At 45.9% G+C, this 26741-nt stretch overlaps 1 protein-coding gene across 2 annotated transcripts in view; it reads left to right on the forward strand.

The window, feature by feature from the left end:
* Window positions 1-26741, forward strand: part of LOC108588901 (uncharacterized) — a 903226-nt gene that overhangs the window by 58446 nt on the left and 818039 nt on the right. For both annotated transcript variants that reach the window (XR_013528665.1, XM_078354323.1), the window contains one exon: window positions 826-952. Coding sequence is in view for 1 of the 2 variants with exons in the window: in XM_078354323.1 (XP_078210449.1) it covers window positions 906-952 (47 nt within the window). In the remaining variant the exon portion in view is untranslated. The remainder of the gene's footprint in view (window positions 1-825; window positions 953-26741) is intronic.

Below are 26741 nucleotides of genomic sequence, written 5' to 3' on the forward strand. Positions count from 1 at the left end.
CTTTAGGGATTTCTCCCAGATGCTTATTTTAATTTAAGCTCTAGGGGTTTAACTTTTTCAAAATACTCAATTTTGTTCATTATGAAAACTAATAACTGGCTTATTTCACTGCTAATTTGGGTACGAAGGTTAATTATCTATAGTGGAGCGGTCTCGAGCTAATCTGAAGTCTACCTGAACAGGGCACTGTGGCTAATTGATTCCCCTATGCACTGAGAAATGAATATTTCTTTGTGGGGGAAAAACGCTTCACTTGATGTAGATTCTTTTTGTCTCTGCTCTTTGTAAAAGGATCTGTGAGTCTCCAAGATGGCAGGCAATCTTTACGTTTCTTAGGGTGTTGTGGAATCCATTCAGTTATCTCAAAGAGAGCATTCTACTCAGTTCTGTATCTTCCCGTGCTCCCATAGTAGGCAGTGTGAATATCTGTTTTAAACTATGGCCAGGCAATTTGGGAGGCAGAGGCCGGGGGATCACCTGAGGTCAGGAGTTTGAGACCAGCCTACCCAATATGGTGAAAACCCCATCTCTACTAAAAATACAAAAATTGGCTGGGCATGTTGGCACATGCCTGTAATCCCAACTACTCAGGAGACTGAGGCAGGAGAATCACTTGAACCCGGGAGGCCGAGGTTGCAGTGAGTGGAGATTGTGCCACTGCACTCCAGCCTGGGCCACAGAGTGAGACTCTGTCTCAAAAAAGAAAGAAAGAAACATAAATAAATAAATCACGATAGCATGACTGCAGTCCAAACAGAATACCTTGCCTTCTCACATGCACACACAATAGCAGCAGCAACAATAGTAATGCGTTATTCTTTACAGCTTCAAAGGGGCAACAGATTTCATAGCATTTCCAACATCTCCTTAAGAATCGTAAAGGACTTTATTCCACGACTTCCTAGATGAAGAAACTGAGGTCCAGAGAGATCCCGGTACCCACAGCAAGCAGGTATGAAGAGTGGGAACTGAATACGGGTTTCCTGCTTCCTGATTCTTCGCTCTTTCTGTTTTACCTACCACCTCTCTTATCTGTAATGTATTCCCAAAGCCATGGTACTTTTAGAGTTATCTACTATATCAGACACAGGGCTATATAATTCGGTTTCGTGTACTCTAAGAAATCCAGCTTTAGGCTTTGCAAGGTGACTCATGCCTGTAATCCCAGTTCTTTGGGAGGTCAAGGAGGAAGGATTGCTTGAGGCTCAGAGTTTGAGACCACCCTGGGCAACATACCCAGCCTCTATCTCTACAAAATAAAATTTTTTTTTAATTAGCCAGGCATGGTGGTACATGCCTATAGTCCCAGCACCTGGGATACTGAGGCAGGAGGATTGCTTGATCCCAGAAGGTCAAACCATAATTGTGCCACTGAACTCCAGCCTGGGCACCAGAGTGAGGACCCTATCTCTACAAAAAAGGAAGGAAGGAAGGAAAAACGGGAGGAAGGGAGGATAGAGGAAAGAAAGGATGGAGGGAAGGGAAGAGGAAGGAGAGGGGAAGGGAAGGGGAAAGAATGGAGGGAAGAAAGGAAGGAAAGAGGGAAGGAGGGAGGGAGGGAGGGAAGGAAGAAAGGGAGGAAGGGAAGAGAGGAAGAAAAGGGAGGGAGGGAAGGAAGGAAAGAAGGAAGGAAGAAAGGAGGGAAGGAAGGGGAGGGAAGGAAGGAAGGAAGGAAAGAAGGGAGGGAGGGAGGACTTCAATTTTGCCTCTGGGAAGTAAGATGAATTAAGGCCAACTATAGGATCCTAGAGGCACACTTTATCGTTTGATGATACCTTTTTTTTTTCTTTTTTGCCTGTAAGGTCGACCCTTTCTCCCCCTGCCTGCCCTGTTCTTAGGGCGTCTGGACCTAAGTGACGCTCCCATTCCTCTCATGGAACTGCTAAAGCCAGATTTGGCCGTGAAGTTCCTTTCCGCACATCAGTCTTTGGAGCTCTCTTTCCCAGTCCACCTGTGATTTATTTAAAAATTACTTTCTAAACCAACTTGAAGCCGCTCAAAATTAATTTAGACTCCCCCAAAACTGAATTTGTCAATGTCCACCATTGTAATTTGTTACCTTGCATTGTAACCTACTACAGAACCGTGGCGATGTCAGAACTCCAATGATGTAGTGTGGTCTCCACGTACAATATATCCTAAGAGTGGTTTCAGCTTGGATGATCGATGGAGTAAGCCTGGGAAGAATTTAAAAAGGGACCGAAATTTCTAAGAGTTTTTTTTTTTTTTATTCGCTTTAAGCGGTTGAAGGCGTCACCCCCAAGAGATTACTGAAAGTCTAAGTTGTTTTTCCTCCTAGCTCTGCCTCACACAGAGGTCTGCAAAGGCAGTTAACCCAGGAGGTTGGCAGAAGTGCTGAGGTGTAATTTGCTGTTGCTGTGGCCCTGTAGCTTTGACCATGACATTGCCCCACCCACTGGGAAAGAGAAAATGAACCTGCTTTTGCATAAAGGTGTCACCAATTAGGCACCATCACCATCCACTCATTGCTTGGGGGACTCCAGAGCGTCAGAAAGGTTTGTCCCCTTGGAAAGGTTTGTCCCTGAGAAAGGGGAAAGAACTTGCTTCCAGTCTACACGCTGTGACCTGGGCTTCCATTTGAGGTCAGTGACTCCCAGGCAGCTGGCTGAGTTTCACTCAATACCGGGCTGAGGCTCTGCAGTCGTGGAGAACAACCAGAATACTCCGGAAAAATAATAAAATGTCCTTTACTTATAAGCGAGATAAAACGCTTTTTATTTTATTTTGTTTTACTATTATTATTTAGCAACAGGTTCTCACTCTGTTTCCCATGGCTCACTGCAGCCTCCACCTCCTAGGCTCAAGCAGTTCTCCTACGTCAGCCTCCCAGGTAGCTGGGACTGCAGGTGTGCGCCATCGTACTTGGCTAATTTTTGTATTTTTTTGTAGAGACAGTGTCTCGCCATGTTTCCCAGGCTGGTCTTGAATTCCTGAGTGCAAGTGATCCACCCACCTTGGCCGCCCAAAGTGCTGGGATTACAGGTGAGCAGCACTGCACTCGGCCAACATCTGTACGTTTTTTGTTGTTTGTTTGAGATGGAGTCTCACTCTGTCACCAGGCTGGAGTGCAGTGGCATGATCTCGGCTCACTGTAACCTCTGCCTCCTGGGTTCAAGCAGTTCTTCTGCCTCAGACTCTCCAGTATCTGGGACTACAGGTGCGCGGCATCATACCTGGCTAATTTTTGTATTTTTAGTAGCGACTGGTTTTCACTCTACTGGCCAGGCTGGTCTGGATCTCCTGATCTCATGATCCACCCACCTCGGCCTCTCAAAGTACTGGGATTACAGGGGTGAGCCATCGTGCCCAGCTGCATCTGTACTTTTTATCCATCCTACTTTCTCTCCTGAGAGAAAGGAAAAGGGAGCGTCGTAACCATTGCATTGAGAATTGTACGTACCCCTTTGGGATTAAAATTTATACTAATGTGCAAATGGCTTATATAAGACCTTGATGGAATCTATTAAATTTAGCCTAGTACTGCTGGCTTACATATTTTAAGTTCAGCTTAGAGCTTCCTCTGTCCATATTGAACTGTGACCTAGCTGGATGTGTCAACGGACTATAATCTACTCTTGTGCCAATTGCCAAGTTTTGGCAAATGAAAGGCAGGCAACTGTTGAAACCATGTTCAACTAAGGTGTATTAGTCACTGTTCTCTAGAGGGACAGAAGTAATAAGAGCCCCACAGAGACTCACCACACATATAAATATGTATACATATATATATATATACACACATATATATATGTGTGGTGAGTCTCTGTGGGGCTCTTATATATATATATATGTATACGTATATATGGGAGTTTATTAAGGAGTAATAAACTCACACAATCACAAGGTCCCGCAATACACTATCTGCAAGTTGAGCAGCAAGGAGAGCCAGTCCGAGTCCCAAAGCTGAGGAACTTGGAGTCTGATGTTGGGGAGCGCAGGAAGCATTCAGCATGGGAGTAAGATGTAGGCTGGGAGGCTAAGCTAGTCGAATCTCTCTACATTCTTTTGCCTGCTTTTATGCTGGATGCACTGGCTGGCAGCCGATTAGCTGGTGCCCACCCAGGTTGAGGGTGGGTCAGCCTCTCCCAGTCCACTGACTCAAATGTTCATCTCCTTTGGCAACACCCTCACAAATGCATCCAGGAGCAATCCTCTGCATTCTTCAGTCCAGTCGAGTTGACACCCAGTATTAACCATCACATAAGGCAAACGCTGAGCTGTAACCCATCTGGCTATTTCTGTACCTCACTTCCACTTTCTGTACATCACTTTCCTTTCCCTGTCCATAAACCTTCCACCACGTGGCTGCACTAGAGCTTCTCACAGAGCTTCCCTCTGCACTGGAACCTACTCTGGCTTGAGGACTGCCGGATTCACGGATCATTCTTTGCTCCATTACACTCTGTTAAATGTAATTTGCCTAAGGTTTTTCTTTTAACAAATTGAATGTTGGAGCAGAGGTCTACCCAAGATCTGGGAAGGACTGGAATATAGCTGAGGTCACTGAGGATAACTGTTTCAGTGTCAGAATTTACTACGAAAATTAACTTGTTCTTTACTCCTTTGTCATGATGTTTCTCCCGAATGAGAACACGTACATGCACACACGCACACATACGTACATGATACAGGCATAGCTCAGAGCAAGCCCAGCAACCTGCACAGGGGTGTGCCAAGGACTGGATTCTGTCCTCATGTCAGGGTTCTGGTTATGGACAAAAAGGAGGACAGGCCAGGCGTGGTGGCACATGCCTGTAATCCCAGCACTTTGGGAGGCCGAGGTGGGTGGATCACATGAGGTCGGGAGTTCGAGACCAGCCTGACCAATGTGGAGAACTGTCTCTACTAAAATTACAACATAGAAACCTGTCTCTACTAAAAATACAGAATTAGCCAGGCGTGATGGCACATGCCTGTAATCCCAGCCGCTTGGCAGGCTGAGGCAGGAGAATTGCTTGAACTCAGGAGGCGGAGGTTGCGGTGAGCTGAGATTGCGCCATTGCCCTCCAGCCTGGACAACAAGAGTGAAAGTTCACCTCAAAAGCAAAAAGGGGACAATGGTAGATGCATGTGGATCCTTCTACCATGTAGATCAGCAGCTGTGGTCCTCACTCTCAGACAACAATGGCTTTCAAACAGATGGAAACACTCCCTAGGGCTGGAAATGGGGCAGGGATTAGACGCAGCTGTGGGGTGCCCCAAAAAACGCACTTCTGGAACGAGCCATGGCCTTGCTGGGATCTAGAATCCAGTGTGTCATTGGTGTGTTTGGCTTATCAGCAGTGACCCCAAACCTGCTCATGTCACTGGTTCCCCTTAGATTTAGCAGCTCTTATGGTTGTACTTGAACCTAAGCTCTGTTACAGCCAATGAGACAGTGTGAGAAGGCAGATTACAGCAGATCCAGGGCACAGCCTTGGGAAATGACATGGCCTCTGTGACCTGGCATTGGCCACTCATTCTTCCACCTCCAGCTCAGCACAGTATCTGACTTACACAGGTGTTTAATAAAGACCCGATCTGTTCACCGATCCAAAAGTCCAGCTGTCTCAGATACATCTTATGGCTTGACCGTATCTAAGCTTCTTTATAAAGGCTTGCTTTATTCTTACTGTTTCTAAACCAATGACAGTATCATGGCCCCACAGAGAATCACCCAAGGAAGGAGACGATAATTTCATTCTTGCTGAAGACACGCTATATTAATGCAGATGATGAATACACTTTACCTGAGCAAACCCACTTGAATTAATCACAGCTGTTCTGTTTCTCAGCATCTATTATGCAATTTTCTCTTGCCGTGGGCTCCTTTAAAATATGGAAATACCAAGTGAAAGCACTGGGGGGAAAATATCATTTAACGAAGAATCAAAATTTAATCGAAAACATGGAAAAGAACTTAAAAGACCCAGGCTTCTAGAGCCAGACACGGTAATTCCACAGGTTAAGAAAATTTTTTAAAAATCGAGAAATTAAATATCCACCACATCATTAATGCTCCTGCTAATTAAACTAAGTCGAATTTTATCATGATCAGGCCTCTAGTCTGCGTTCTCATATTCATGCCGCATTCTAAAACTGAGTTATATTTTTATCCATTTCTTCCAGATTAACACATTGTGTGTGTAGAAACAGCATCATCACAGAAATAAAAAAAAGAAAACACAAAAACAAAACAAAAGGAAACGGCATCATCACATACCTTGGTATTTACCAAAATGGGGCCAAATTCCACTAGTTTGACTTGTAAAAGTCATACACGCTCTAGTGGAAATAAAATGTGGAATCTGAAAAGTAGACTAACCCCCTCACCTGTGAGCTATTGGCTTTCATTTGTATACATTTCCAACGTCATACGGAGAAAGTAAAGTATAGGGAGTGAAGGATAAGGAGGCTTCCCCCCAGGGTGAGGCCCTGTATATTCTCTGAATAGAGTTTTGTTCTTTCTTTGAGACGGAGTTTCGCTCTTGTTACCCAGGCTGGAGTGCAATGGTGCGATCTCGGCTAACCGCAACCTCCGCCTTCTGGGTTCAAGCAATTCTCCTGCCTCAGCCTCCCGAGTAGCTGGGACTACAGGCGCACACCGCCATGCCCAGCTAATTTTTTTTGCATTTTTAGTAGAGATGGGGTTTCACCTCGTTGACTTAGGATGGTCTTGATCTCTTGACCTCGTGATCCACCCACCTCGGCCTCCCAAAGTGCTAGGATTATAGGCGTGAGCCACCGCGCCCGGCCTAGAGTTTTGTTCTTGAATGCACAATGCCATTCTCGAATGTATTGCTAGGGGTTTTATTTGTTTATTTATTCAAGACAGGGTCTCGCTCTGTTGCCAGGCTGGAGTTCAGTGGTGGGATCTCAGCTCATTGCCACCTCCCCCTCCCTGATTCAAGTGATTCTCCTGCCTCAGCCTCCCAAGTACCTGGGATTACAGGCACATGCCATCATGCCCAGCTGATGTTTGTATTTTTAGTAGAGATGGGGTTTCACCATGTTGGCCAGGATGGTCTGGAACTCCTGACCACGTGATCCACCCCCCTCAGCCTCCCAAAGTGCTGGGATTACAGGTGTGAGCCACCGTGCCTGGCCAGGTTTTTATTTTTAATTTATGTATTTATTTTTTGAGACAGGGTTGCATTCTGTCACCCAGGCTGGAGTGCAGTGGTGCAATCATAGCTCACTGCAGCCTCGACCTCCTGTGCTCAAGTGAGCCTCCCTCCTTGGCCTCCCAAGTAGCTGAGATGATAGGCACATGCCTGGTGTGGGTTTTAAAGAGAAATTGCTTTCCCTCTTCGTCTCTGAACACAAATGGGTGAGTAACTATTCTGAAGAGCTCCAGGGAAGGGAGAGAGGCTCAAGGGAAGGGAAGAGAGGGGAAAAACTCTGCTTGTGGAAAATGCAGCCACTTGTATCTTCAATCTGATCTTCTTCCACAAGCAGATACTTGTACCATAGTATCCACCTGTCACTGCCTGAGCTGCCTGATGTTACAGAGGAGGTGATAATGTGGAGCTGGGGACAAAGAGGATAGCATCCATAGCTCTCCTACCCTTACTTCTTTTAACCTTTGTTGCTTCTGAATTTATTTAAATGGCTGGGCATCCCAGTATTTGGGGAGACTGGGGTGGGAGGATCTCTTGAGGCCAGGGGTCCAAGACCAGCTGGGTAACATAGTGAGACTCCCATCTATACTAAAAATTAAAAACTTACCGGCATATGGTGGTGCACACCTGTAGTCCAGGCTACTCAGGAGGCTGAGATGAGAGGATGGCTTGATCTCAGGAGTTTGAGGCTGGAGTAAGCTATGATTGTACCACTGCACCCCAGCCTGGGTGACAGAGCCAGACCCTGTCACTGTAAAATGCAAAAAAAAAAAAAAAAATCCTCTAAACAGGGAAAAGAGAACAAGGCTAAGGGATAGCAAACATCCTCCCATGTTGCTGAGTTCCACGAGAAGGCTTTGCAACCTGCTTCCCTTGGCTAAGTCCTAGAAATAGAGGAAGAGAAACAGCAAGAAAGTCAACAGGTAGATTTGGGGACTCAGAGATCAGAGAACCCTGGGTTTCCTCATACCGGGCAGAGCCCAGAAAGGCAGCAAAACCCTGGCACACAAAAGATCTCAGGATATATCAGGCGCATGGGCTCTCCCACCTCTCAGGGCATCTGAGGTGAAGAGTACTTTTCCTGGATGTCCAACAGCGGCACAGGCTCGGCAGAAAATTCCATGAGAGATGAAAGGGCCGGGCAGAAAAGAGTTATCACAACAGGCCTGAGACTTGTCCTTAGAGAGATTCCTTTGCAAGATTGGCCTTTGGCTGGCATCTGGGGACTTGGATTTTGGAAGAATTTCTCCAACTGATAAGATGGACTCACTGTGCCTAATTGGTTTGAACAAACAATGCGATGTATGTTGATGCCCGCCTTGCTTACGGGAGCCTTTGCTGAACAGAGGGGGCCTGTGTGATGAAGCCCCAGGAAGAACCTTGGACACTGAGTCTCTAATGAGACACTTTGATAGACAGTGCTTTTCACACGTTGTCACACTCTTTGCTGGAGAAACCAAGCACGTCCTAAGTGACTCCACTGAGGGAGGACTCTTGGAAGTTTGAACCTGCTTTCCTTGGACTTTGCCCCAAAGGCTTTTTCCCTTTGATGATTTTGTTGTGCATTCTTTCACTGCCATGAATCACAGACATAGGTCGGGCACGGTGGCTCACGCCTGTAATCTCAGCAATTTGGGAGGCTGAGGTGGGCGGATCACCAGAGGTCAGGAGTTTGAGACCAGCCTGGCCAACATGGTGAAATCCTGTTTCTACTAAAAATATAAAAATCAGCTGGGGATTTTAAGGGCGGGCACCTGTAATCCCAGCTACTCAGAAGGCTGAGGCAGGAGAATCACTTGAACCTGGGAGGCAGAGGTTGCAGTGAGCTGTGATCATGCCACTGCACTCCAGCCTGGATGACAAGAGCAAAACTCCATCTCAAAAAAAAAAAAAAAAAAAAAAACAAACGAGAGGCGTGTTGTTAAACCATAACTGGAACCTGCTTTTTCCATTGTAACAACCTTCCATGCCTGCTGTTCTCTAAGAGCAGCTTCTCCGTCAGCTGCCAACTCGAATCTTCATCCACCTGCTCCAATAGAATGTCTAATACCAAAGACACTAGAATGCAGTACTGGAAAGCATGATTCCTTTCTGTTTGGTCTCACTAGAGTAGCCATGGAACCTGATTTGATATTTCAATTTAATTGCAATAAGAGTGCCGTCCGCCACAAAGTCTTCATTCATCTCCACAAGGGCCTCCACACTCTGTGTTGTCTGAACTTTCTTCGTTTTGCTCTTTAGTGTTAACAGGGCACTTTTAGTTTCTGTTCCATTGAATGCTTTATTTTAATTACCAGATGAATGTTTTTGTACATGAAAGGAAACAGGAAACCAGGCTGAAAATTTCGTTTCTTTCAGTAGCATCAAATAGGTTGAGCTTTTCCGTGAAATACAGCATAATGGGTTACGTTTGATGTGAATAGAGTGTGTGGCTTTTAAGAGAGTAATATTCTAATAATAAGGACAAATTGTAGACAGAGGTCCACGTTTTCCAAAGTGCTCTTCTGGTCGTGATCGCACCCTGTGAAAAATGAGGGTCAATAGAATTACAGTGGCTTTGTAGATTTGAGAACAAGCCAAGTGCCTGGGGGCATTCACAGACAGCCCCATTCTCTGGCTGTGGTGCCATGATGCCATCCAATCAGGCCAGTCTGACATCTAAAAGGTGTTCATACCAAACTTGATCTCAAGGGTCAAAACCACTTGAATTCATACTCATGCACACATGCGCATGTACACGCATGCACGCGCGTGCACACACAAAGTGCATGTAAGATGGGTGAAATCTGAGTAAGTCCTATGGATTATTCTAGATCCACAATAATAGAATAAAGCTCAACCAAAGCAAGAGAATGCCGGGGCCTGGATGATTCTCATGTCAGTTACCTGGTTGTGCTATTGTATTATAGTCATTCAAGCTATTACTATTGGGGAAAAATGTGAATCTAGAATTTTTTTTTCTTTTTCTTTTTTTTTTTTTTTTTTTAAGATGAGGTCTTGCTCTGTCACCCAGGTTAGAGTGCAGTGACGACACCGTCTCAGCTCACTACAACCTCCGTCTCATGGAATCAAGCAATTCTCCTGCCTCTGCCTCCCGAGTAACTGGGATTACAGGTGCCTGCCACCATGCCCAGCTAATTTTTGTGTATATATTTTTTTTTAGTAGAGATGGGGTTTCACTATGTCGGCCAGGCTGATCTTGAACTCGTGACCTCAGCCTTCTACCTATAGTTATTTCAAAATAACAAGTTCAAGAAAACTCGATGTTAGTTAAATTTAATTGTTATGTCCTTTATTTTTCAGAAGGATGTCTAAATTTGCTCTTACAAAATAAAACAATCATCAATTACACACACACACACACACACACACACACACGATGCATTGCTTCTCTACATGAGGAAAGTAATGGCGTACTTTTGTCTTATGTTATTTTTTAGCGATGCCTTCTGAAGTTATTACTGCAATGAATTCCCAGAATAAAATAAAATGAAAAATTATTTCAAAGGATTGGGGCAATGGGTGACGTCTCACATAAAATTTAACGGGGTTAAGCATAAAGCAGACACGTAGATTTTAGCAATTGAAACCACACATGATTTATTGCATGAGGTGGTCACATAAAGCTTATACAGAACAAAACTCAACCAAAGCAAAAGATGTCATAGCCTGTTTATATCCACATCAGCAAGACAATATCCATAATATTATTCTCTTCAATTTGGGGCACCATAGTTTAAGAGGGGCATCAAGTAACAAAAGTTGAAGCCAAGGAAAATGACAAGATTTCTCATCATGAAGAAATAGCGAGGAAATATTTAATCAGGACCCACGCGCAGTGGCTCCTGCCTGTAATCTCAGCACTTTGAGAGGCCAAGGCAGGAAGACTGCTTGAGGCCTGAAGTTTCAGACTAGCCTGGCCAACATAGCAAGATCCCTATCTGTACCAAAATTTTTAAAAATTGCCAGGTATGCTGGTGGTGCATACCTGTAGTCCCCGCTACTCCAAGGCTGAGGCAGAAAGATCCCTTGAGCCTAGGAGTTCAAGGCTACAGTGGGTTATGATAGCATCACTGCACAGCAGCCTGGGCAGTGGAGAGAGAACCTGTCATTATAGAAAAAAAATTAATCTGGAGAAATAGAAATAGAGATGTAAATGGGGCTTGGGAGCTGTCTTCTCCTTTTCAAGGGTTGTCATGAGGAAGCCAGAGTAAATCAAACTACAGAAATTAAAGCTAGGCTCAGTGATGAGAATTAGGGAATGGACCATTTGAGTCCATACGAGGAAGACTGAGTCTCATTAATACTTGTCAGATTCAAGTATGTCCCCAGATGGCCTTCTATGTGTTTGGAAGTCCCTACCGTTTATGTCACTCCTTCAGGATAGGGTAGCTTTGCCAAGAGGTTCTTATTAGCGGGTTATCTGGAAAGGATAACCCCTCCAATCATTCATTCCAACTCACACATTTGCAGATTAATTTCAGAAGCCAGCTGTCTGTCACCTAGGAGAGCAGAGAATGTTTCTAAAAGAATGTGACGGCATACAACCACACAGCTCAGATGAGCCTGCAAAGGCAGCTGTGTTAGGGGAGACAGGTTGGGAGGAAAACACATTGAACAAGAAGGACCTGCTGAAGGCTCTTCCTCCAAAATCCCATTTGCAAACAAGAGCTGCTTCTACCACAAACCCTTCTCTTCCAAGATGAGTGGTTCTACAGAACCTCTTACCTTTATTTTTATTTAATTTAATCAATTCATTTATTTATTTGAGATGGAGTCTCGCTCTCACCCAGGCTGGGTTCAAGCGATTCTCCTGCCACAGCCTCCTGAATAACTGGGACTATAGGCTTGTGCCACCACACCCGGCTAATTTTTTGTACTTTTAGTAGAGACGGGCTTTCACCATGTTAGCCAGGATGGTCTCAATCTCCTGACCCTGTGATCCACCTGCCTCAGCCTCCCAAAGCGCTGGGATTATAGGTGTGAGCCACCGCACCCAGCCTGGGAACCTCTTAACTTTAAAACACACACACACACTCACACACACACTGAATGCACGTAATGTGGGAAATCTCAGGTCATTAGATGATCCTGGTGTCAATTTCCTGATTGCAATATTGTACTATCATCATGCAAGAGGTTATCACTGGGAGGAAGCTGGGTGAAGCCTACACAGGACCTCTCTCTATTAGTTCTTCTGACTTCCAGTGAATCTATAATAATTTTAAATTAATAAGTTTTGTGCTCGACTCAATCGCACATATACTAAAATAACAAGTTTAAGGAGGCAGGTAAATCACTTGAGGTCAGGAGTTCCAGAGGAGCCTGGCCAAAATGGTGAAACCCCTTCTCTACTAAAAATACAAAAAAAAAACAAAAACAAAAACAAAAAAAAACCAGGCATGGTGGCGGGTGCCTGTAATCCCAGTTTCTCAGGAGACTGAGGCAGGAGAATTGCTTGAACCCGGGAGGTGGAGGTTGCAGTGAGCTGAGATCGCACCACTGCACTCCAGCCTGGGCAACAGGGCAAGAGTCCATCTCAAAAAAAAAACAAAACCAAAAACCCTAATTTTAGGTGACTCTTATTTTTTATCATTTTTATTGTTTCAGCAGCATATTTAATTTTGTTGATAATATGTGTTTTTGATTATGAATTACACATGCACATGCCCAAAATATCCAGCACCACGACAAGTCACAAGAGAGTCCAAGTCACTCCATTCATCACTCCTCCACCGTTTCCTCCGGAGAGAACAGGCTTGAACTCACAGTCACTCCTCACAGAGCAGGGACAGTGTGCAGAGAGAAGAAGGAAATGGGTTCAGCACAGAAGGAAGAAAAGAAAGAAAGGAAAAGGAGGGAAGAAAGCAAGAAAGAAGAAAAGCCAGCAGTTGTTCAGAAAGATAAACATTTTACAGCCCAGCTTGACTGTGTCAAGAACACTTGTGTTTTAATAGTATGCCTGCAAGCTTTCAAAACAAGTGTTTACCTGTCACAATAAACAGTTATGAGTGAGGAACGCAAAACAGACAGAACCGGAGCTGGCAGGTTGCCAGCCTTGCCACGTGCTGCTCTGAGCTGAGGAGCCTGTCATCCTGGCTGCAGCAGTCCAGTGTCTCTGTTGGCTCTGTTTCTGGAGTCCCCTATCACACGTCACTGAGCCAGCAGGGTCAGGGGGGGCCATCAGAGGGCCAAGGGGCCCGGGAGAACTGGGTCCCCGGAGGACACAGAGCAGGGGCTGACCAGAGGCCAGCCCACAAGAGCCAATGAGTTACCAGTGAGGGGAACCCCCAACACTTCCAGAAAGACCCTTTATGGAGCAAAAACCACAAGTGCCACACACATCTCATCCTTTCTCTCTTCAAAGGGAGGCTGAGGCAGGAGGATTGTTTGAACCCAGGAGTTGGAGGTGGCAGTGAGTTATAATTGTGCCACTGCACTCCAGCCTGGGCATCAAAATGAGACCCTGTCTCAAAAGAAAAAAAATTGTTCAGGTGCGGTGGCTCATGCCTGTAATCCCAGCACTTTGGGAGGCTGAGGCGGGTGGATCACCTGAGGTTGGGAGGTCAAGAGCAGCCTGACCAGCATGGTGAAACCCTGCCTCTACTAAATATGCAAAATTATCCGGGCATGGTGGTGCATGCCTGTAATCCCAGCTGCTTGGGAGGCTGAGGCAGGAGAATTGCTTGAACCCAGGAGGCAGAAGTTGCAGTGAACCAAAATCACACCATTGCACTCCAGCCTGGGCAACAAGAGGGAAACTCTGTCTCAAAAAAAAAAAAAAAAAAAGGAAAGAAAAAAAAAACCACTGTAGGCTCATGTACTAAATAAAATAGCAAAGGCCATACCTATGTTTATTATGTATTTATAATCTACTACCAGAAACTGATCGTCTCGTAAAAACTTTTATGGGGTACTTCATAGTATGCAGAGAGCTTTCATATCCATCTGTCCCATTTAATCCGCACAGTAATCTCTTGAGATAAACTGGACAAATAGTGTCATCCTCATTTTGAGGAAAGGGTAAGTTACTTTACTTCTGAGCCTCAAAACCAAACATCTAATTAACAGACAAGCGAGGATTTCAACACGCAAACATACAGTTCAAAAAATGGAGTTTTCAAACCTGGGTGGGCGGAACAAACCCACGTCACTTGTTTAAAATATAGATTCCCAGGCTGGCTGTGGTGGCTGACACCTGTAATCCCGGAACTTTGGGAGGCTGAGGTGGGTAGATCACCAGAGGTCAGGAGTTCAATATCAGCCTGACCAACATGGTGAAACCCCGTTTCTACTGAAAATACAAAAATTAGCCGGATGTGGTGGCAGGCACCTGTATTCCCAGCTACTCAGGAGGCTGAGGCGTGAGAATCACTTGAACCCGGGAGGCAGAGGTTGCAGTGAGCTGAGATCGTGCCACTGCATTCCAGCCTGGGCAACAGAGTGAGATTCCATGTTAAAAAAAAAAAAAAAAAAAGACCACACACACACACACACATCCCCATACCTTAACCCTAGGGCCTTAGAATCAGTAGGTATGGGTAAGGACCCCCTGGGGGTCATTCAGGAAGCTGATGAGAGTCAGGTGATCCTTAAGCAGGTAGTCAGGGAAATGGAATTTGAGAAACGTTGTCTTACAATCTAAGAACGCAGACGAACTGCAAACATTCCAGCCCTTGTAAATTTCCTATCCGAGCTGAACTGAGCTGTCACAGTGGCAACTATCCCCATGTTTGGCTGTTGAGTGCTTGAAATATGGTGAGTGGTACATGTTGAAATGACATTTGGATATATTACGTTAAATAAAATATGTTGCTGAAATTAATTCTGTGATCCCAGAACTTTGGGAGGCCAAAGTGAGTGGATCACCTGATGTCAGGAACTCAAGACCAGCCTGGTAAACATGGTGAGACCTTGTCTTTACTAAAAATGGAAAAATTAGCCAGGCATGATGGCATGCATCTGTCATCCCAGCTACTCAGGGGGCTGAGACACAGGAATCGCTTAAACCCGGGAGGCAAAGATTGCAGTGAGCCCATATCATGCCACTGCACTCCAGCCTGGATGACAGTATGACTCTGTATCAAAAAAAAGATTAATTCCATTCCTTTCTTTTTACTTTTTTAATGTAGTTATTATACAATTAAAAATTACCATGAGGCATACACTCTGCCTTGACAAGGCAGTGCAGGTCTGCAGGAGTTCAAGGGTTGTATGAACAGTAGATTTCAGTACATTATGACAAAGAGAATTCAGTGGCTCTAGGAAGACACCCAGGAGGTGCTTTCCCCTGCCCAATCTAGTGTCAGAGATAAGGAAGGACACAGAGGAAAGGTGGGACTGGTTGCAGAAGTAATGGCTGCAGTGGCAAGCAGCCAGAGAGTGAGGCACAGTGGCTCGCTCCTGTAATCCCAGCACTTTGGGAGGCCAAGGCCAGTCGATCACCTGAAGTCAGGAGTTTGAGACCAGCCTGCCCAACATGGTGAAACCCCATCTCTACTAAAAATACAATAATTAACCAGGTGTGGTGGCAGTTGCCTAAAATCCCAGCTATTTGGGAGGGTGAGGCAGGAGAATCTTGAACCCAGGAGGTAGAGGCTACTGTGAGCTGAGATTGTGCCATTGCACTCCAGCCTAGGCAATAAGAGTGAAACTCCATCCTTCCCCCCCAAAAAATGGCCAGCACAGTGGCTCATGCCTGTAATCACAGCACTTTGGGACTCTGAGGCATGCAGATCACCTAAGGTCAGGAGTTCAAGAGCAGCCCAACGAACATGGAGAAACCCCATCTCTACTAAAAAATACAAAATTAGCTGGGTGTGATGGCGCATGCCTGTAATCCCAGCTACTTGGGAGGCTGAGGCATGAGAATAGCTTGAACTCGGGAGGTGGAGGTTGCAGTGAGCCAAGATGGTGCCATTGCACTTCAGCCTGGGCAACAAGAATGAAACTCCATCTCAAAAAAAAGAAAAACAAAAAAAAAGAAGAAACAGTGGCAATAGTGATGACTTCAAAGCAGTTACCAAACCATTCAGTATAACTCTGAAGGGAGCAGAGATGATGGGGGAGCAGCTAGCTGGAGCCTGTCAATGAAGCCTTGAAGCCATGCCAAGAAGCCTGAAGATGATCTAGAGAAAGCTGGCCAGTCACCAAGGGAAAAAGAGAGAAAGTAAACAGCAAGATCAAAATTGGCATGGAGACCATTCATTCTGGCTGCAGCGGGAAGGATGTATTTAAAGGCAACGACATTTGTATCAAAACCACTAGGGCTGGGTACAGTGGCTCACACCTGTAATCCCAGCACTTTGGGAGCCCGAGGCGGGTGGATCACGAGGTCAAGAGATCGAGACCATCCTGGTCAACAAGGTGAAACCCCGTCTCTACTAAAAATACAAAAAATTAGCTGGGCACGGTGGCGCGTGCCTGTAATCCCAGCTACTCAGGAGGCTGAGGCAGGAGAATTGCCTGAACCCAGGAGGCGGAGGTTGCGGTGAGCCGAGATCACGCCATTGCACTCCAGCCTGGGTAACAAGAGTGAAACTCCGTCTCAAAAAATAAACAAATAAATAAAAATAAAATAAATTAAATTAGAAAAAAAATAAAGGCAACGACATTTGTATCAAAACCACTTAGGGCTGGGTGCAGTGGCTCACGCCTGTAATCCCAGCACTTCGGGAGGCTGAGGCGGGCAGATCACCTGAGGCCAGGAGCTCGAGACCCAGCCTGATCAACAGGATGAAACACCATCTCTGCTAAAAATACAAAAATTAGCCAGGCATGGTGGTGGGTGCCTGTAATCCCAGCTGCTCAGGAGGCTGAAACAGGAGAATCGCTTGAACCCAGGAGGCAGAGGTTGCAGTGAGCCAAGATCACGCCACTGCACTCCAGCCTGAGCAACAGACTGAGACTCTGTATCAAAAAAGGAAGGAAGGAAGGAAGGAGGGAAGGAAGGAAGGGGGGGAGGGGGAGGGGGAGGGGGAGGGGAAGGGGATCAATCTCCAACATGGAAGGAGAGGATGACATTGAGCCTGAAGAGAGGCCCAGGTGTTTTTCTGTCTTCCCAACATTCCCAGCAAAACATTTTGCATTGAGAAGCTTAATAAATGCTGGTTCTGGAATTTTCTGGAGGTAGGTGGGAGGTTTCTAGATCAGTCACTAATGAGTATTTAGTGGATATTTCCGGGAGCCTGGCGCTTTGCCCAATACCAGTGGCCTGGATCCTTCACCCTTCCTCATTCCTCAGCTGAGCAGAAAGCAGGGACCATCTTTAAACCAAAGACAGAAAATAATCAAAATTCCATGTAACATGTTCCCCTTCATGTTGTTTATGAGAAAAGATAGGGGCCAGGCATGTTGATTCATGCCTGTAATCCAAGCACTTCGGGAGGCCAAGGTGGGCAGATCGCTTAAGGTCAGGAGTTGGAGACCAGTCTAGCCAATATGGTGAAAACACAGTCTCTACTGAAAATACAAAAATTAGCCAGGCAAGGTGGTGAGTGCCCATAATCCCAGCTACTCAAGAGTCTTGAGACATGAGAATCGCTTGGACCCAGGAGACAGAGGTTGCTGTGAGCTGAGATCTTGCCATTGCACTCTGGCCTGGGAGACAGAGGAATATACCATCTCAAAAAAAAAAAAAGTGGCTGATTCAGAGCCCAGTGCAGTGGTGCAGTGGCTCACATCTGTAATCACAGCTACTCGGGAGGCTGAGGCAGCAGCATCCTTTGAACCTGGGAAGTAGACTTTGCAGTGAGCTGAGATCACACCATTACACTCCAGCCCGGGCAACAGAGCAAGACTTCATATCCAAAAAAAAAGAGAGAGAAAAAAAAGAAGAAAAAGGGGGCGGGGCGGGCACAGTTGCTCATGCCTGTAATCCCAGCACTTTGGGAGGCCGAGGCAGGCAGATCACCTGAGGTCAGGAGTTTGAGACCAGCCTGGCCAAAATAGCAAAACCCTGTCTTTACTAAAAATACAAACGATTTGCCAGGTGTGGTGGTGCACACCTGTAGTCCTAGCTACTTGGGAGGCCAAGGCTGAAGAATCACTTGAACCCAGGAGGCGAAGGTTGCAGTGAGCTGAGATCATGCCACTGTGCTCCACCCAGCCTGGGTGACAAAGTGAGACTCTGTCTCAAAAAAAAAGGGAGGGTAAGGAAAGAGAAGGGAAGTGCAGGAAGAATTTCAAGTATGTAAATGTACTAATCCTGTGGTAGACTATTTGGAGATATCACAGCTTCCTAAACCCTCACCCCCATCTCTTGGCACTTTTTTGTTCTCACCGTGGGGGTCTGTTATATTCCTAAATAAGGAGGTTTGCACTTTCCAAAAACTGCAAGGAACAAAAATAGGTTAATTAGGCTGTACTTATTCACATAGAAAAGGGATCCCTGGCTTTGTAAATGATTTGACTGTGGGGTGGATTTAAGTAGAATAATTTCCTTCTATTTTTCAAATGTGATCAGATATATGTGCAATGTCTCTCAGGCAAGATGAAGTACAGCTATAATGGGATTTTGTAAATATCTCTGTTCAATTACAAGTTGCAGGAATGTATACACTTCAGTGCTTTGGGGTTCAAGGCACAGTGGCCCAGGATTCACAGATTAAATTAAAAGATGGAGGGAGAAGTGGACCGACTCAAGTGGCCTTGGGCAAATCACAATTCCATAATATGCATGCGTTTCCTTATCTGTAACATGATGAGATAGAGCTGAATTTCTCCTCTGGATTTCTCAAGTTTATGAATCAGTGAATTATTCAGTTCCTATTTGTGATTTTTTTTTTTTTTTTTGCCTTGGATTAATTCAGAAGAACTGAATCCATTTATAGACATACCTGTTTCCAGTCAATAACATTTACCTGCTAGGCTCTGGATGCCTATGAGGCAGAGATGAGTAAGATGTAGGGACCCCTCCCTGGAAGCTGAGAGCAGTGCCAGAGGCAGGCTAAGGAAAAAAAGTAGAAAGAGGATCTCTATCTGGGTGACAGCAGGACACATTAGAAAACATCTGACACAATTCTTGAATCATGGCAGAAAATAAGGAAGGAGAAGGAGGTTTGACACAGTCTACTGGAAACCTTAAACATGGTGTTAGCTCTGCCCAAGTGTTAACTAATGCACTGTCCTGGGTTAGCTCTTCAGCTTCACCAAATGTAACATTGTATCTCTAAGGAATCTTAAGAAAAAAACTTCCCCGTAGTTTACCCCCAGCCTGGGAAGAGACGTTGGGGGAAATTCTCCCATTCCAATAGCAAATCTGATCAACTTCCTTTTCTGCAATGTTAACTTCCAATCAAGGTGTAGAAACCTGGGTCCATTAATTTTAATGAATCATTAGAACAGACTGGGGTGTGGTGACTCACACCTGTAATACCAGCACTTTGGGAGACCGAGGTGGGTGGATCACCTGAGATAGGGCGTTTGAGACGAGCCTGACCAACACACTGAAACCCTGTCTCTACTAAAAACACAAAATTAGCCAGCTGTGGCGCATGCCTGTAATCCCAGCTATTCGGTAGGCTGAGGCAAGAGAATCACTTGAAACAGGGAGGCGGAGATTACCATAAGCCGAGATCGCGCCAGTGCACTCCAGCCTGGGCAACAAGAACACACTGAACAGAAACTCATTGTTAACAAGGGCTTGCCCAAGCAAGATGCCATGCATCCTTCTGAGCAGGAAAGAAATCCTTGGAAACATTTTTTTAAATGCATGCCATGTCAAGGCCAAATTGGAATAAAAAGAAAAATCACTTTGGAATCTCAGGTTTTCTCAAGTCACAATTTACAATCTTCATTTCAAGGTCAATTGAACCACTTGATGGCCAATTTGGGGACAGGAAAAGAGCTACATGAGAAATTATAAATGGTCACGAGGGTTTCCGACACCAACCAGCCTCTCACAGCCACACTTGTCTGTAATGATCTCAGGTCATTCCCAAAAGCTCGGGTCAAAGGGCTCTGTGAGCACAGGGACTGTTGATTTAACACGAACCTGGTGACATCCATTCTGCTCACTCTGTGGGCGGAATTTAAATGTGGAGGCATGGCACTAATGAGCTGGAAGGGGGAAAGAAAAATAGGGATTTAAAGTGTTTGTGGAAACCTGACCCTTCTCTGAGAGCCAGGGGTTCTCTTTTCAATTCTAAAGCATCCATCCTGTTTTACAGATAACACGCTCAGTCCTGTAATGGGGACTGCCGAGAGTTAGGACTTGAAGTGAACATCTCCAGGGTGGGAAAGATGTTTTAAAGGTAACGTCGTGAGAGGGATACCCATCCCTGGAGATGTGAGGGGTCGTTTTGGGAATATTAGGGAAAGACACTTGAGGAGTCCAGAAGCCAGAATTGGTCAGTGTTTATATTCAGGCATAATGATTCTCATAGATAATGGTTAAGGGAAGCCACATCACTTTTTCAGTACAGAAAACAAAATCAGGCCAGACATGTTGGCTTACGCCTATAATTCCAGCACTTTGGGAGGCTGAGAGGGTGGATGGCTTGAACCCAGGAGTTCAAGACCAACCTGGGCAACACAGGAAGACCCTATCTCTACAAAATAATAATAATAATAATAATTAGCTGGGCACGATGGCATGCACCTGTAGTCTCTGCTACTCAGAAGGCTGAAGGTGAGAGGATGACTTGATCCCGGAGGAGTCAGACTGCACTGAGCACCAGAGTGAAACTCTGTTTCAAAAAACAAAATGAAACAAAATCTACCTTCAAGGCTAGACTAAGTGCTGACACAGATGTGCAAATTCCAATTCATTAGGCTAAACCGAGGGGTGTTGAATCAAAAGTCATTGAGTGTTGTCTTTGTGGAATTGGTCTTCCGATCGTGACCTGTTAAATCAGTTATTCCTGAACTGGAGTATGATTGGAGTAGATAAAGCTGCATCAGAATCATCAGGGAGGCCGGGCATGGTGGCTGACACCTCTAATCCCAGTACTTTGAGAGGGCAAGGTGTGTGGATCACCTGAGGTCAGGAGTTTGAGAGCAGCCTGACCAACATGACGAAACCCCTTCTCTACTAACAACACAAAAATTAGTCTGGTGTGGTGGTGGGTGCCTGTAATCCCAGCTACTCAGGAGGCTGAGGCAGGAGAACTGCTTGAACCTGGAAGACAGAGGTTGCAGTGAGCCGAGATCGGACCATTGCACTCCAGCCTGGGCGACAGAGTAAGACTCCATCTAAAAAACAAAAAAAATCAGCCGGGACATTTATCAGAAGTGCAAATCCCTGAACCCCATTTCCAAAGATTTAAGTCTAGCGGTTCTTTGGAAGTTTGATCTTCTCACTGATCATCTGAAAAAACTGACTTGTAAAATATATATTGATCTTTCCTGATAAATCTTATTAAATTATCCTTGACAAAAGCAGGGCATAAATGCATGAAAAATTATCACCTGGATGAGCTTGATTAGAGCATCTTCAGCCACCCATGCAACATTCATCCCTGTGCTAACTCACTTTCTGGGGGGTCCATTTAGAGGACTTCCTTCCTCTTCAATCTTCTGGTTTTCTGGCTGAAACACCCAGTTCCCTGAATGTCATAGATCTGCCCCTAAACCCACAGCTGAACACTGTGTTTTACTGCTTTGGCAGTAAAACCCTGAAGCTCAGCCCTGCACTTCATCAAGGTGCGCACTCAGCCGCAATGCGTGCACGTGCCCCTAATACATTGTGACACCCTATTACTACAGGGCCTTTATGAGCTTCAAGGGAAATTACATTTTAAATTATAGCATACAAGTATAATGGAGAATCTAATTGTGGCAATGACAGTTTATTTATCAATCATTTATCATTTTGATTTATAAGGTGCCCAACTTGATTTAAAAGGAGCTAATGTTTAAAAATCTCTAGGCACCCATTCAACCAAATACACATTGAAAGTAACCAAGTGAATCACTCCTCCTTTTCTGCAGCCTTTCGTTCTTTTCCACACCCAAGGCTGAAGCTAGAAGCACAGCCAGGTTGATCCCAGGCACCTCCAAGCACCATCTCAGAACTTCTTGATATCAGATCTCATTTATCGTGGAATTTGGCAGCTATAAAGTACCCATGTTACGAGAGAGCCCAGGTTCAGGTGTATACTCAAGTTTAGAGTTTCAGGTTTTTTTTTTCTTTGAGACTGAGTCTCACTCTGTCACCCAGGCTGGAGTGCAGAGGTATTATCTCAGCTCACTGCAACCTCCACCTCCCGGGTTCAAGCAGTCCTAGTGCCTCAGCCTCCCGAGGAGTGCACTACCACACCCAGCTAACTTTTATATTTTTAGTAAAGACAGGGTCTTGCATGTTGGCCAGGCTGGTCTTGAACTCCTGGCCTCAAGTGATCCATCTGCCTCGGTCACCCAAAGTGCTGGAATTACAGGCATGAGCCACCGCAGTGCCTGGCTGAGCTTCAGAATGTAGAGTGGGAGAGAACCTCCAGAAGGGACCTGATTTCCACACCTCCATCCTCCTCCTTAGTTATTTAGGATTCACCCAATGGAGTCTATAGGTGCAAGTCATTCACCCTTCAAATGCAACTTGCTCCATGGTGTGAATTCACTAGACAGTAAACATATCCTTGTTCCCAAACCATTCCTCCTTGACAGTCCTCTATGGGCTTTGTTCTAGGACTTCAGCACCTCTGACACTTGACTTACTCTAACACAGATCTGACATCTCCTGCCGTGCCTGGCCCTGACACGGGTCCACTCTTGTCTGGGCTTAGCCTTCATTTCCCACCCACACAGTCTCCCCAGCTCCTGACTTCACCTTGCCTTGGTTTTCCAGCTGGATGTTCTCATTCCAGCTCTGGTAGTTCTGATGAGCTCACCATGACACATGGCGCTATTGAGCTACCAGACGTCTTGAGAGGTATGAAGTCCCAGACGTGCTCTAGCAACTCATCAAAATCGGAGTCTTCAAGGTGGGCCATCCCTACGGGCCAACCGCAGCAGTTATGTAGGGTTTTCCAGAGCGTGGTTTCTAGTTAAGTCAGCACAGCTCTTAGACCATGAGTACTTCTTACATGCCAGGCACTAAATTTCCTAGGGCTCAGCTTTGAAGAGATTCTCCAACCCCATAAGTTGGTTGGTTGATTTGTTTGATTGGCTGGTGGGTTGGTTTTGTTTTCTGAGATGGAGTTTCACTCTTGTTGCTCAGGCTGGAGTGCAATGGCCCAATCTTGGCTCACTGCAACCTCCGCTTCCCGGGTTCAAGCGATTCTCCTGCACCAGCCTCCCAAGTAGCTGGGATTACAGATGCCCCCCACAACGTCCGGCTAATTTTTTGTATTTTTAGTAGAGATGGGGTTTCATCATGTTGGCCAGGCTGGTCTCAAACTCCTGACCTCAGGTGATCCACCTGCCTCGGCTTCTCAAAGTGCTGGGATTACAGGCGTGAGCCACTGCACCTGGCTCGTTCTGTTCTCTGAGACTCTAGTCTCACTCTGTCACGCAGGCTGGAGTGTAGTGGTCTAAACTTGGCTCACTGCAACCCCGTCTCCCAAGCTCAGGCAATTCTCCTGCCTCCGCCTTTGAAGTAGCTGAAATTACAGGCACCTGCCACATGCCTGGATCATTTTTGGATTTTTAGTAGAGATGGGGTTTTGCCATGTTGGCCATGCTGGTCTCAAACTGCTGACCTCAAGCGATCTGCCCACCTCAGCCTCCCAAAGTGCTAGGATTACCGGCGTGAGCCACCACCCACAGCCCCTTAAGTTGTTTGAATTCCCATCTTCCACTTCCAAAGGTGGCGTGTTCTTTCCACGATACCCTGCAGTTCTCCAGCTCCACGCGTTCCCCTTTATTTGCTGTGTACTGTCTTGTTGGCAAAGGCCTTAGGTCCGCCATGCTGCCGCAGTGAGAGGAGAACAGAACTCCCATTTTCCTTCTTCAGGGTTCTAGTATCTCTACTAAAGAATGTGACGTGCTTCCAAATACTAGAACAACTGGTTGTCAATAGAAAATCCAATTTCCAAATGCTTTAATGACTTAATATTCATCCCTTCTCCAATTAGGCTAAGATGGTCTTGAAGGACTCATTGTCTTTCCCTGGTGAGGAAGACTCATCTCTGAAAATAACTGATGGCAAAGTCATCTGCCTTCTTAAGCAGGCTGTGGGCCACTTGGGATTCACACTAACATCTCCCCATTGTATTGCGTAAAATTTAAAAAGGGCCAGGCTCTGTGGCTCATGCCTGTAATCCCGGTGCTTTGGGAGCTTAAGGAGGGCAGATCATTTGAGGTAAGGGGTTTGAGACCAGCTTGGTCAACATGGTGAAACCCCATCTCTACTAAAAAATACAAAAATTAGCCAGACATCGTGGCAGGTGCCTGTCATCCCAGCTACTCAGAAGGCTGAGACAAGAGAATTGCTTTAACCTGGGAGGTGGAGACTGCAGTGAACCGAGATCACATCATAACACCAAAATGGTGCGAGGGAGGCATTTATGCAAACACTACAATTCGGTCCCTGTCCTTAAGACGCTTAGAGTGTAGTGAAAGCTTCAAGCTCTTTGCTGAGGTCAAAATACAGAGAAGGGTGGTGGGCGTTCTGTGCTTGGGGCTTCCTGGGGCCTGCATGGAGGCTCAAGTACAGAGAAGGGTGGTGGGTGTTCTGTGCTTCGGGCTTCCTGGGGCCTGCATTGAGGCTCAAGTACAGAGAAGGGTGGTGGGTGTTCTGTGCTTTGGGCTTCCCGGGGCCTGCACTGAGGCTTAAGTACAGAGAAGGGTGGTGGGTGTTCTGTGCTTGGGGCTTCCCGGGGCCTGCACTGAGGCTCAAGTACAGAGAAGGGTGGTGGGTGTTCTGTGCTTAGGGCTTTCTGGGGCCTGCACTGAGGCGCGAGTACAGAGAAGGGTGGTGGGCGTTCTGTGCTTCGGCCTTCCTAGGGCCTGCATTGAGGCTTAAGTACAGAGAAGGGTGGTGGGCGTTCTGTGCTTCAGGCTTCCCGGGGCGTGCACTGAGGCTTAAGTACAGAGAAGGGTGGTGGGTGTTCTGTGCTTGGGGCTTCCCGGGGCCTGCACTGAGGCTCAAGCAGCCTCCTCTGTTGACTGGTAGAACCCCTCTTGTAACCTCGAGTCATGGCTCATGGTGAGGCCTGAAAGTTCAACACAAAAATTGGGATCAAGTCCAGACGCAGTGGCTGATGTCTGTAATCCCAGCACTTTGGGAGGCTGAGGTGAGAGGACTGCTTGAGCCTAGGAGTTCAAGACCAACCTGGGCAACATGACAAAACCTTGTTTCTACAAAAAATACAAAACTTAGCTGAGCACCTAGGTCTGTGACAGCAGCGTCTAACTCTATTTTCCCAAATTTCCATGTCATATCTTTTTTTAAGCAAATCAGGGTACCTCCTTGGAAATAGCCTCAACTGAGCATCTGATCTGGCTGGGATGTTTCCACTGTCAGCAGGAAGGTCGGGGGACATCTCTCTGGGCTGGTGATGAGGAGTGAGGCCCCATGAATCTAGACCTCACTCCTTATCATCAGCCCAGAGATGTCAGGCCAGGAGTTTGAGACCCACCTGGGCAACATAGCAAGACCCCATCTCTACAAAAAATTTTAAAAATTAGCTGGGCGTCCTAGCGTGCACCTGTAGTCCCAGCTATTGGGGAAACTGAGGTGGGAGGATCAGCTTGAGACCAGAAGAGCGAGGCTGCAGTGAACTATTGTGGTGCCACTGCACTGCAGCCTGGGTAACAGAGCAGGACCCTGTCTCTAGGGAGGACAGGACCTGGCATTTAGGAGGCTGCCTGTGCAGACTTGCAGCTGCCCTGCTTGACATCAGCTCAGGCATATCCAGGGGCACAGGTGCCACTATCTTTAGAAATGACTTCTCCATAGGAACAGCAAGGGGGAATTTAGCTACCAAACCGCCTTTCCAGGCATCATGTCCTCTTCATCAATCCATCCTTCTATCCTTTTTTGAAACTCACCTCTTCTAGAAATTCTACCCAGAGCACCCTCCACAAACCAACCCATTCCATGATACCAGCCTCCTCAAGTTCAACACTATTTTGGACCCGTATATACCCTTTTTCACAAAGCCATTTTAATGTATGTGTCATGAGGGCCGAGAAGTTCTTTTTTTGTTCTTTTTTTTTTTTTCTCTTTTTTAGGGACAGTGTCTCACTATGTTGCCCAGGCTGGTCTTCAACTCCTAGACTCAAATGATCCTCCTGCCTCAGCCTCCCAAAGTTCTGGGGTTACAGCAAGAGCCACTGCACCCACCAAGAAGGAGGTTTTTGATGAGATTATTTCTAAAAATTAAAAACTGGAAATTTCTCAAAAGGCAAGACACTTTTTAACCAGGACTGATTGAACCTTCATTTAAGATTAAGCGTATTTATTTTAATTGCTTTATTTAACCTCCACAGTTAGCCTGTGAAGCAGATGTTTTCATCAATATTTGCCATGAGATGAAATAACATATCCAAAGTCGTATAGCCAGAGGGGCTGAGGTGGGTGGATAACTTGAGGCCACGAGTTCAAGACCAGCCTGGCCAACATGACGAAACTCCGTCTCTAATAAAAATACAAAAATTATCCAGGTATGGTGGTGCACGCCTGTAATCCAAGCTATTGGGGAGGCTGAGGCAGGAGAATCGCTTGAACATGGGAGACAG

This window comes from Callithrix jacchus, chromosome 2 (assembly GCF_049354715.1).
Source record: "Callithrix jacchus isolate 240 chromosome 2, calJac240_pri, whole genome shotgun sequence".
Taxonomy (NCBI): Eukaryota; Metazoa; Chordata; class Mammalia; order Primates; family Cebidae; genus Callithrix; species Callithrix jacchus.